Below are 13,247 nucleotides of genomic sequence, written 5' to 3'. Positions count from 1 at the left end.
GAACAAGCCTTGGTTTGGTACAACTCATTGATCCGTTTAGTCTCAATCCTGCGTACTCAAAGAAAAATACAGGATATTGAAACAAGCATTATTAGAATAAATAATACAAAAACGTGATTTTATTATTTTTCTGAAATTTGCATCATAATTCTGTATAAAATATATTACAATATGTTGTTCTGCTACTTTTTTACATTGATTTGGAGTTCTAGCACTATACTTTAACTTTAGTACCTCATAACCTGTAAAACAAAAGTACGTGTATTTACAAATTGCAATATGTTTTACATATCATTATAAATACTTTTATAAAAATGTCGTATAATGTACCAGTATTTAATAATGAAACTGCAGTTCTGTAAAACTTTTTATAGGTTATACTATATTACTGTGTATACTGTCCACTGTTTATAATGTAACAAAAAAAATAATTTCTACGTCTACAATACTAGATTATTTTGAATATAATTTAGATACATTTATACATACCAATTTGATTAGAAATAACATTTTAGTGACTGCCACTGACATATGCACCATCATCAACAGTTGAAATGCGTAAGTCTTCTCAATTTTCTTGAGATATTAGTAGAGTTTCAAGTCCAACAAAGTCTGTTTTAGGATCAATATTCCACAAAACATTATTAATTAATTTTCAAATACAACCTTGATCTCGTTGAAAATTTCTTCTGGTAGTGTTCGAGGATGAACATACGCATCTTGTTAACCTTCAGCTACTGCTTTTTGGTATTTACACCAAGAGTCGGATCTAGGAGGACAGTGAATGTGCTGAGGATTATTATCATTGAGGCTTTGTGATAAAAAATTGCCCAAATTGCTCTAGTCATGTCTTCTATTGAATCAGGGTGTGCTCTTATAGCATTGCCATAGTAAGTTTGTAGTGTATCTATAATTTTATCGGTCAGTTTTCCTTTTCCTCCAAGTTTCTGAGCTGCGTTCCAAAGCGTTTTTGAACATGACCACAACACTCTTTCTTACTTATTGTCACATGAGTTCCATAAGGTTTAAAATTTATAATGTTTGAAAATGTTGACGAATCTCCATCTCCTAAATACGACACATATTTTACATTATATTTTTCTATTGATCGACTAAAAATATCCACAATCGCTGAAGACTCCATTGACCCAGAAGAACCCCAATGGTTTTTTGTACATGATGGTAAGTGTGCGCTGTACCAAATTTTCCTTTCTTTAGTACCTTCTGATCCATGAACTTTTTCATACTGGTTGCATTGTAAACAGTAAGAAAAAAGAATTTCTAAATCAATAATCTTTCCACTTTCTTGACTCAAGATTGTAAAAACTCCATTGTAGTATCTCGATGCTGCCACGTACCATCACCTTGAACACCTATTTCTCGTTTACAAGCTACTACTTCATCTGGAGTATTCGTAAAATCTGATTCATCATCTAATATTTTCATCTAAATCTTCAATACTCAGTTGACTAATAGCGTCTGGATTAACACTTTCAGGTTCACATATCTCATTTTGTGAATTAGTACGTGTAAGTCGAAGTTCTTCGTCTACAGCTTCATACATAAACTTATCCGCGACTCTTGATGTAACTTCAAAAAGCACATTACGTATTTTAGTAAAAGTTGCATTCTGAATTGGACGAGGAAAGTCCATTACACCACAAAAAGTTCTCAAACTTTCAAGGTCACCACCAACCAGTCTCATGGCTTGGACACTGCGTCTATTGATTTCAAAAATTCATTTGATTTTTTTTTTCAATTTTTTTACAGTTGTGAAAATTTTTCTCATGTAAATACTTATCACACGTAATAAAATAATTGCCACCTAATCCATGACATTTTATTTCATAAAATTTTATGTTTCCAACACACTTACACATCAAATTGTTTTCTAAGAATGTAAATAAAAGTCTCATATCAAAGATTCTATAACCTTTAAAATCAACCTCAGGATAATCTAGAGACGACAGTTTACAGACAGAAGAACTTTTCATTTTTTTATTAACAGAACAGAATTTAGATCTTTTTTTCTGCCGATAAAATTTCTTGAATTAACTTTTCTGTGACATTGTCTTGAAAAATTCATTATGCACACACTATATAAAAATATAAATTTATCATGAAAACAATGTTTTTATAGTATATATTTATAGTATTTTTATATTATAAATTTCACTATAACTTTTTAATATTATATTTTATCAGATCAGAATGAGCGCACTCGAAAACCTTATATTACATACTTTTTACGGCCCATTCCTATGTTTCAAAAAAGTAGGTCCCCTTAATGTTGGGGTATCGCCTTTATACTCTTCCCTTTCGCTCTGTGTATTAATAGGAGTTATAGTTGGTCCATCTGTGAAGACAAGATTCAAATAGTTTACTCCTTGATTAATTGCATTATTTGACTGTTTTAGTATAACAATCATTTTGTATTTCAGGCAGTACTATGTTATTTAACGATCGTCGAAGAATTACAAGCTCAAAGAAAAGTGAAAAAAAGAAACCCACCCATCCGCAGTCATGAGAAAAAGGCTGCATAGGACGGCTGCAAGAAATATTACAAATATACCTTGCTACAAGGCTCTTCACAGCTCCACAAAAAAAGTGCAAAAAAATTATTATTTTTGCGTGTTTTTATTCGATAACAATAATAACTGTGAGGATGATGTAAAATAAATTGATCTATGCGAAAATCAGTAAAATAATTTTTCAAATCGCCAAGCAAAGATTGTTCCATACATATGCTGTTGATATTGATCTTCACCATAAAGTGTATAATGCATATGCCAGAAATGTTAGATCGTTGATTTTGTTGCGCCAAAGGCCTCTTTACAATTCAGAATTAATTTGCATGACGTATTTTCAGTTGGAGGGCCTGATAAAGATCAGCAGGCTAAGGCTTCATTAGAGGCATATTAGAAAACCCTTTAGCCAAGGCCAGAAGTCGTCTAAAATCCTTTAAGGGGCCCAACACCTTTGAATCCTGAAAAAAAGAATTTGAGTAAAAATGACAAAATTAAAGTAAATCATGTAAAACTTTTTTAAGCGATATTTAGTATAAATACCTTCAACTTTACCATGCTAAAACCTTAATTATCCCTGCTGGCCCATTGTGGCACTCGGTGCAATGATTTGTAAAATTTTTCACTGTCCGTAGGATTCCAAGTAAACGAATAGTTCATTTGGGCTAAAATATAAGGAGGATACTTTGTACATCTGTAGTTTTGGCATGAATGCAGGGATTTTGATTTAAATGCTTAAAAATGGCAAAAGTTTGCTTATTATGTCTCCTTTTTGTGTATAACAGTACATTACACAACTAAGGACAAAAGTTTGCTTTTTAAAGCGAGAATGATTATTGAGCACTAGTTGGACGGACACGAGTGTTCAACCATCATTCGAGTCGGAAAAAGTCAATTCGCCCCTTGTTGTGTATCCTGCGTTTTATAATGTGTGCATTGATAACGCTTCTTTTAGCCTGCCAGAAAAAGCAAGTCCAGTATCTCATAGTAGTACACATCTGAATTGTGTTCAATGTTACATGGACCGATAGTATATACATACATATATGAACTGTGTCACACACATACAAACACGCAAATGCAAATATCTGAGGCGAAAGTGTTTTATCCCTAGATGCGAAAGTGAGTACTTTCGCCCCTAGGAAAAAAATACTTTTACCTCAGATATATGTATATATGTATGTGTGAGTGTGTTTATACGTATGTATACGCACAAAAACATTAAAAAGGCCTTTTGCCTCAGGCTTGTAAAACTCTACTTTTGCTCCACCTTTTCGTAGGCGAAAAGCGCGTTTTTGATGCACGTGTTATGAAAAACATTTTCTAAACATTCAGATTAAAATCCCTACATTCATACCAAAACTACAGGTGTACAAAGTATCCTTCTTGAATTTGAGCCCAAAAGAACCATTTGTTCACTTGGAATTCTACGGACAGTGAAAAAATTCACAAAACGTTGTACTGAGTGCCACAATGGGTCAGCAGGGATAATTAAGGTTTTAGTATGGTAAAGGTATTTATACTAAATATCACTAAAATACATTTTAAATGATTTACTTTAATTTTGTCATTTTTACTCATAATTCTTTTTTTCAGGATTTAAAGGTGTTGTATCCCCTTCAACTTTCTAAGGTAACGAAATCTCATCTGTAGAAAACAAACATGCCATTCGTTTCCTTCCGTTACTCGAGCACTAAAAAGCTTTGTATTCGCAAAATGTGTATATAAATTAAAATATACAGCTTAATGAAGGATCGAAATATATTTTATTTTTGTAAAATATGTTAATTATGATAAATATAAATTTCATCAAAATGTCAATTTAACGTTTTGATTTTATATACAATAAATGTATTATTTTTAAGGATCGTGTGAAATGCATTGATTTATGTAAGTCTTAGGACAATTTTTCAAATCGCCAATTTTCTTAGACTAGGAATGAAGGCGCGCTTCGCGCGCTCTTGATTCTATCCCTGTCTAATACTATTTTAAAATAAATAATTCCCAATGTCGTCGTCATTAAGGTTTGAGTAGTGTATTTGAAGAAAAGTTCAGTATAAGAGTCAGTGAGTTTGTCTATCATTACAATTCAAAGGGCATTGTATGATGATAGACTTAAACTTACTGACTCGGATACTGAACTTTTCTTTAAATTCACCTCTCAAACCTCATCGAGGGTGACTTTGGGCATATAGAGGCACAGTATTATATCTTCATACTTTTCATTCTTTTAATTGCACTTCTCACTCACATTTCAAAAACTGAATAATATTCACACACATTATTACTACTTTTAAATAGAGCAAGTTACGTAGTAATTATCTCAAGAATGTTCCTCTCTTCATTACGATTAAATATAATAAACTAGAATTCGTTTGTTTGATCTCAATTCTTTTTCAGGATACGTGCACGAAAAGGGCCACTTTCCATGCATGTAAAATGAATGGAAAATCGAGTTTTTCTTAGTAGCGGAAAAAAACTACTCCCTTAGGAGGAAAAAGTCTTTTTCTCCCAAGGGAGTAGTTTTTTCCTCACTCTCCAACCTATCCGATGGATGTGTGTGTGTGTTTATATAAGTATTTACAAAATTTTCGAAATTTCCAAAATTATCGAAATTTTCAAAATTTTCGAAATTTTCAAAATTTTCGAAATTTTCAAAATTTTCGAAATTTTCAAAATTTTCGAAATTTTCAAAATTTTCGAAATTTTCAACATACTATTGTTTTACTTTGAAAAGTACTCGAATTTTCTATTCCTTTCATATGCATGATAAGTGTCCTATTCGTGCACTTATCACAAAAAGTACGGTGTACAACAAGGGGGGAGTGGCTTTTTCAGACTCGGGTGATGTTTTGACCACGAGTGGGAGTCTCAATCATCATCCTCGCTTGAAAAAGTCATCTTTCGCCCCTAGTTATGTAATGTACTATTGTCATCACATTCTCCCCTGGATAGGATGCTTACTCTATATTTCTTATCAAACAGGAAGGCTTTGTTCATGGCGTCCGGGTTCATCCGTAGAGTACCTTTTCGTTCAATCCTTTTGGGAGCTGTGGTAGCTCCTGCATATTGTCTTCCCCAAGCGAGTTGGTGATCCTGTGCAGGGCTTGCCCAGCCACTGCAGCCAGTGCCACTCTGAGTGGTTTTACATCAAGCAGCAGTCCCAGTGCCGCTGTTGGTGTCGACCTCACAGCACCTGAGATGCTCCTCACAATTTGGCTTCTCAGCCGTTCGAGGAGGATGTTTGAGGTGGAGAGGGCTGCTATCTTCCACCACACTGCCGATCTATACGTCAGTATGGGTTTGAGTACAGCCTCATACATCCATCTCAAGGCTTCTGGTGATAGGTGCTAGTTCCTTCCTATGACTCTCTGTATGCGCACAGTGGCACAGGGAACAGCAATGCATCAGGATGTAGGCTAAAGGGTTTCGGTGACTCTGGGTATTGTCCACGTGTGCTCACGTGGACGAGACTCGGTGTCGTTCGGGTTTTCCGGATTATCTCGTGTGCTCACGACGATAATACGGAGTCTCGGGTTTCGGTGTTGCTAACTAGTCGTCACGTGTGCTCACGAGACGATTTCGTCGGCGAGGGTCTAGATCTGGCTCTCCCTGCAGTATCGTGTGCTCACGATACTGCCTGGATCGGAAGCTCGAGTAGAACTGCTCGTTGCGCCGCGCGGTCGGCCTTATAAAGCCGCGCGGCGTGTATATGTATAGGTGCGTTCGCGGCGCTCCGCGTGCGCGATTCCGCTGCCTAGCGCGTTATGGCTGAGTCGCTTGTCGGCCACTGCGGTCCGCGCTCATGCGGACTCCCCTTTCGCTTGTTGAGCGCGCGCTCGCTTCGCGTGTAGAACCTATTGCAGCCGCCTTCACGTATATTTATGTATGAGACTCGTGTCTCGTTACATCTTAAAAAATCATGATTATTGAAGGTTATTATAACTATATAGACAACTTTATTTCCAAGTCCTTTCATGAAGCGGATCTGGAGTCCTTCTGTTTGTTTCTCTTTGACAATTGGTGCGCCTTATCGCGGCAAATGTCAAAAAGTACAACAACTTGAAAGAATTATATATGAAGTAAAAACAATTCTGATATTAAAGTAATACATAATCTTAAAGGATGCTACGTGCCAAAGAATTTGTAGCGGTTTTTCTTTCGGCAAAGTTTTCTCGCGGGCGCATAGCTCCACGATTCGAGTCGCAAACGTGAATATTGTTCGACTAGGGCTATCTCATGCGCGGCTATCTTTTTATGACTATCTGCTCTTCGTGAACTACGGTATCGGATATCTTGAGATAAAAGGTTAGTTTTGATGGGATTAAGTTGTTCGATTGAGTTGTCTCATAATCGTGAGTCTCACCGTAAGTCGTTGGACACAGGTGACAGCTCAGGTAGTTAAGATACCAAACGGCGTCTGCAGTATTTGCGCTCGGTTAGGTTTAAGTAGTTCGATTAACGGTGTCGTTAATTTTGCTATCACATTTTTGTTAACGAATAAAACATTTCTTGCTGCGATTTTCCGTACGCCTTGCCTTATGAAAGTCCTGCTAGCCCCGCTATCAATTAGTGCTTTAAATTTATTTCTAGCTATATCTATGGTTGTGTATAGCAAGTCAGGTGTCGTATGCGGTGGATTGTAAAGTTTATCTGCTATTATTTATTGTTTATGTAAAACTTCCTCCCTGGTTGGTTGATATCCCATTTTTACTATCGAGACTGGGATTTGTTTTTTAAATCATTTGATACCGGTAATATAGTGAGCAAACAAAATTCTTTTCTTTCTTCCGTAGTTAAAATTTTTTAATTACAACTCGGTCTATAAGAGACTGCTATCTAATGGCACGTCTCCGTTACTTTTGCTGACGTTTGTTACTTCATTCACATTTCTAGAGATAGCCATCAAACCGTATTGGTTTTTATAATTATCCGAGGCAGCCTCAAAGACTTCCGAGTTGCTGTTTACTGCGCCGGCGCAACAGTGTAGGCCTGTTTTTATGACGCCTTGAATAGGCGCTGGCCTGTCTTCAGCACCCTTTGTCTCAGCGCTTTTCGGATACTACTTGCTACGCGTATTTTCTACTTCGGTTTTAGAACAATGTATGACGTTGTTGTCGAAGCGTTTAATATATTTTTCAGCAGACAGGCTGCTAGTTTAAACTAAAAGTTTTTTTTTCTCCTCCTGTAATTGTTTTCTTGATATATGTCGCAGTATTATGAACTAATGATTATTACGCTCTGCAAGACATTTTCAGAATCCGCAATCTGCATATTGATTTATGATAATTTAATAAACTTCATTGTAATAAAATAGTACTTACAAATAAAGCAGTATAGAAACCTCTCTGTGTTTCCCACTGTTTTAACATTTGTTCTGCTGGCTTAAGAACATTAGGATCCTGGCTGCCAGCCTCCTCAAGAATTTTTATTACTGAAGCATCCATTAGGTACTAGAAGATTGATAGTTGTTTACAAATACATATCTAAATAATCTATAATATACAATAGATACATATATTATAGCAATTGAATGTAAAAAATAAATATTAGAAACTGCCTAGAAATAATATGCATATTTATATAAAAAACAATTACAAACACCTATATATCGCATTCTTATTAATGAATCCGTTATGCTATTAAATATCGACAGGTTGAGATTCTGAACTGTTTCACTGCTATAACTTTTGTCTCAATTACCAAATGCCATGCTCCTTACCCTTAAGTAATCCCACCCATTAAGGTAGTACAATTAGGTGGCTGGTCAAAGCTGGTTTTCATTTTTTGTTTGTTTGTGATATATTTTTAATGATAGAAATCGCATGAGTCAAGGTACGAAAAATAATGATTATGCACTTACATCTAGCGATTCTATTTACTATTTTTTTTTTTTACATGGCATTTGGAACTCGAAAGTTCATCGCCTCATCTACGCAAGCCTTCCACGCTGCCCTATCTTGTGTCAACCCCACCCAAGATGCACCTCTCCGATCGACACCCACCCGTCCTATTTCTACTAGATCCGCTTTTACGTTGTCCTCCCATCTACGTCTAGGTCTACCTAGAGGTCGCGTTACCATCGGCCTGCCCTTCATGACACGCGCTGCCGTACGGTCGTCTCCCATTCTCGCTACGTACCCTGCCCATCCCAATCTGCGCGATTTTATTATTCTGTTAATATTTGGTGACGCGTACAGATTGTGTAACTCATCATTGTGTAGTCTCCTCCATTCCCCGGTTTCCTCATCTTTCTGCGGCCCGTATATTTTTCGCAAGACTTTATTTTCAAATACCCTAAAACGGTTGTCCGCCTGCTTAGTGAGAGCCCACGTTTCGCACCCGTACAGAACCACCGGCAGTATTATTGTCCTGTATATTCTTATTTTAACGTTTTTAGACAACAGCCTCGACTTAAGTAAATTACTCACGGCGTAGAAGCAAGCATTACCCGAATGGAGTCTCTTATTTATTTCGACATTAATCTCGTTTCTATCATTTATGGTCGTACCCAGATACCTGAATTCGCTAACCTTTTCAAAAGTAAAATTCCCAACTCTGATATCTTCCTCCCCTCTGCAGATGCCTAGCTTATCCACAATCATGTACTTTGTTTTTGATTCACTCACTTCTAACCCTGTATACTCCACCGCTTTTATGAGGATTTCCGCGTTTCTTGCTACCGTTTCCCTACAATCCCCCAGTATATCCAAATCATCTGCGTAGCCTAGTATCTGCGTTGTTCCATTAAGCGTTGCGCCCAGCTGGCTAACCTGCATTTTTCTAACGGCATACTCTAACGTTAAGTTGAACAGCACCGTAGAGAGCCCATCCCCTTGTTTTAAACCATCGCGTATCATGAAGGGTTCTGATACATTACCGCCTACTCGGACCTTTCCCGTGCTTCCGTTCAGACATATTTGAATTAATCTCACGAGTTTTTTCGGTACACCGAGAAGTACTAGAATTTGATACATTTTGCTTCGCTTAATAGAGTCGTACGCTTTTTTAAAATCTATAAATAGTTGGTTATGGTTTCGCAAAATTCCCACTTTTTCCCTAACAACTGTCTTATAGTAAACATTTGATCGCTCGTCGATCTGTTGCGCCGAAATCCGCACTGATAATCTCCTACTATATCTTCCGCGAATGGAGTGAGTCTAACTTGTATTACGTTTGACAGAACTTTGTAGCATGTTGCTAAAAGTGAAATACCCCTATAGTTATTGCAGTCTGCCTTATCCCCCTTTTTAAAAATCGGTATAATGATAGATTCCTTCCAATTTTCGGGTATTGTTTCATTTTTCCTGATGGCACATACTAGTTTATAGATTCTATTTACTATAATTAAATAAAAATCAGTTTTCGCTGAACCCTTTTTTTCACCACGCTTGCAGATTCTAATAATCAAAAAACTTGCCTATCAGCACTCAACCTATTCGTTGTTGTTCAATTAATAATATACCTCACCTCGAAGTCATACTTCGAGGTGAGGTAGTAGGGCAAACAATGTGCTCTTAGGTATGGAAACAAAGGAGAACATCGACGAGATGCCCGGAAGATCAACGAGGGGAAATGACAATTCCAAGGAAAAGGATTCGATTCGATAGCAAGATGAAGAAGCTAGCGTTCTCGGAGAAGGATAGAGAATTCAAGAAGAAAATCAAAGAGAAGGTAAGAAACTTAAGAAAAGAAAAGTTAGCGATAGAAAAAATGAAGACAGAATTGAAAGAATAGTAATTAACTATAAGTGAAAGAGCAGGAAAGTTAAAAAACAGGATGAAAGTAATTGAGAATACGAAAGTCGAGCGGAAACCGCAATGGGGAGAGTTAGTAGACGCTAGGTTAGAAGAACTCTCAAGAAATGGAAACGCGTGTTCCGCTTCGTTAAGCGGTTCGGCACGTAGTTTTGCAAGTGACGGTTCAGCTAAGAGCGGATAAAATGAAACTAGCGCGCCACGCGCGGCCTTTAGGCTTCGCGATTTACATATAAGGCACGACTGCTGAAGTTCGCGCTTCGGGCTCGCCAAGCCCACCGACACTCGCGCTGCGCTCTCGCTACTTAACATTTGTGTTAGTTATCTACATAAAAAACCATTTTTGAGGATTATACTTATAAAGACCAATTGTATTACTGATGTAATCACACATATACCGACCAGCGGGACTACGGGTGTGATTTCATTTTTTTTTTTTATTCAATATCGAGTGGCGCGGTACCGGTAGCCAGCGTAGCCGATGACGACGTCTAGGTGAAGTGCACCGTGGTTTTTTTTTGTGTCTCAGTGTAAAAATCATTCGAGGGCAGTGTCTAGATGTACAGGGTGGCCGATGACGAGGTCTGGACAATTTGCAACGTGGTTTTTTGTGTCTAGGTAAATAAATCATATGAGGATAACGTCCAGGTGTACAGGATGGCCAATGACGAAGTCTAGGTGGTGCGCTTTGTAGTTGTTTCTGTCTTAGTGTAATAATAATATTCGTGGACAGCGAAAATTTACACCTATCCAAATTTTTTAACATACATTATCAATCATAGCCACCATACTAATATTTTGCGACAGAGCAATCAGTGTTTTATGTTAATGATAAAAATGTTACAAAAAAACCATGGTCGAAAGGTGCTAAAGTAGCTTTTATTTTATTTTTAGGACAAAAATTTACTTAAAAGGACCTCTAAAAAAATTGACTTTTAGAAAAGTAAAAGGTTAGGCGAGTTTGATATATTCCGTTACAAAATTACAGATAAAAACGAACTGATATCAATCAAACAAAGTCAAGTTTATTATATTTAATCATAATGAAGCAAAAAAAAATTGTTTTGTTTAATCAAGGGCTTACTTAACTTAAAGTTAAGTTATATGTTAATCCATTAGAAACAACTCTGAAGATACTTACTACGTAACTTGCCATGCCCGTTTCATTTTGTTTTCTGGTGAACAACTAAAATTTTCTTTTTATGTATTAGAACATGATACAAACACCATAAGTACAATAAAAAAGGCATGGCAAGTTATGTAGAAAGTATCTTGAGAGTTGTTTCTAATGGATCAACATATAACTCTAAGGGATCAAGCCTGGGTTAAATCCTGCAAAAAAACAAAAAGATATTCTTCTTACCAAAAAATTTTTTTATTTGATGTAATTTGAGAGAAAAAATTCTATCGAAAATATATAAAACATATGCCATTTTTATCGAAAAAAAAACATGTATATACCTTTTAAAATCATTAACCAAAATTCATGACATTTCACTATATAAATAAGTGTTTTTAGTCACTTGCCACGGCTTTCTGAAAGTTCCGGATCGTCTTCTTATATCTACTCGGGCTTCAAATGTACCTTAAACATGCCCCCTCAGACTGAACTAGAGACATTTCTAAAAAATATGAATTAAATATTGCTAGCAGCAAATTTTGTTTCTGGCAATGTTTAATTGCCAGCACGCGGTGCGCCGTGAACGCACCTACACATCCACGCCGCGCACCTTTATATGGCTGATCGCGCGGCGCAACGGGCAGTTCTACTCGAGCTCCACTCCGGGTAGTATCGTGCGCACACGTTGCTACAAGGAACAGCGAGAGATAGACCTACGCCGACGGAATCGTCTAGTGAGCCCACGTGACGATTTGGTAGACAAACCGAAACCCGAAACTCCGAATTGCCATCATGAGCACACGGGGCAACCCGGAACACCCGAAAGACACCGAGCCTCGTCTACGTGAGCACACGTGGGCGACACCCGCTGCCACCGTAAAATCCTAACCTACATTCCGACACATTGCTGCCTCCCTCTGCCACTGTGAGCCCACAGGATTAAGGGAGTAACAATAGTTCCGCCGGCGATTCGCCCGGTCGTGCGCTCACGTCCTGGTGAAACAAAGGTAAATTCCTAACCAACAAAGCCAGCCTTACGCCGACATCTCACGACTCGCTTTATCTCTGTGTGCACACAGGATAAAGAGAAGAACGAGACAAGCGACGAAGATTTGTGAAGCCGTGCGCTCACGACTCCACAAATCTGAGGGATAACCTCAAAACACCGTTACACTATCCCAGCCGTTACTGTGCGTACACAGAGCGGTCGAGACCGCGTTAGTTTAAACAATTCTACTTGTAAAGGCGAAGTATTTTTAACAAGACGCATAATTGATTTCTGTTTCAGCCGGGATTTAACAACTATTCCAAATGCTAATGTTTAACTAAGAAATATATTTTGTTATTGTTGAGAATATAAAAACAGGCTCTTTTTTGCTCCTTTCCCCTACCCTGATCCTGGAACCGACTGACTATCCAGTCTCTTGGGGAAAGTTAAACAGTTACAGCAATATTTTATTCATATTTTTTAGAAATGTCTCTAGTTCAGTCTGAGGGGGCATGTTAAAGGTACATTTTAAGCTCGGATAGAGTAAACAAGACCGTCCAGATCTTTTAGAAAGTCGTGGCAAGTGACTAAAATAGTACATTACGATACGTGCAATAATTATTGTTCGAGTTACATGCATACTGTTTTTATTCTAAAATAATGACTAATTATGCTTGAACCCTAACAGAACAAAAATATTGTGAAAATATTTTACATTACAGAAGAAATGTTCCTGCAATCATTTCAAGCATATTTCTAAAATATTGTTACAATCTTATTTGTCCTAGGGTAAAAATATTTCTAAATAATATTGCAAAAAAATATTTTGATATCATTTTATAATACTTGCAAAACAT

At 37.1% G+C, this 13,247-nt stretch overlaps 1 protein-coding gene across 5 annotated transcripts in view; it reads right to left on the bottom strand.

The window, feature by feature from the left end:
- The window catches only part of LOC100116824 (importin-11), a 337,441-nt gene that overhangs the window by 286,634 nt on the left and 37,560 nt on the right, over positions 1 to 13,247 (bottom strand). For 3 of the 5 annotated variants that reach the window (XM_031925208.2, XM_031925210.2, XM_032601544.1), the window contains exon 3: positions 7,850 to 8,020. In XM_031925208.2, coding sequence (XP_031781068.1) covers positions 7,850 to 7,972 — 123 coding nt within the window. In that variant the 5' untranslated portion in view covers positions 7,973 to 8,020. The remainder of the gene's footprint in view (positions 1 to 7,849; positions 8,021 to 13,247) is intronic. The other 2 variants (XM_031925209.2, XM_032601545.1) reach the window with 1 other exon arrangement.

Source organism: Nasonia vitripennis (assembly GCF_009193385.2).
Source record: "Nasonia vitripennis strain AsymCx chromosome 2 unlocalized genomic scaffold, Nvit_psr_1.1 chr2_random0007, whole genome shotgun sequence".
Lineage (NCBI taxonomy): Eukaryota > Metazoa > Arthropoda > Insecta > Hymenoptera > Pteromalidae > Nasonia > Nasonia vitripennis.
This window is presented reverse-complemented; position numbering and strand designations above follow the sequence as displayed.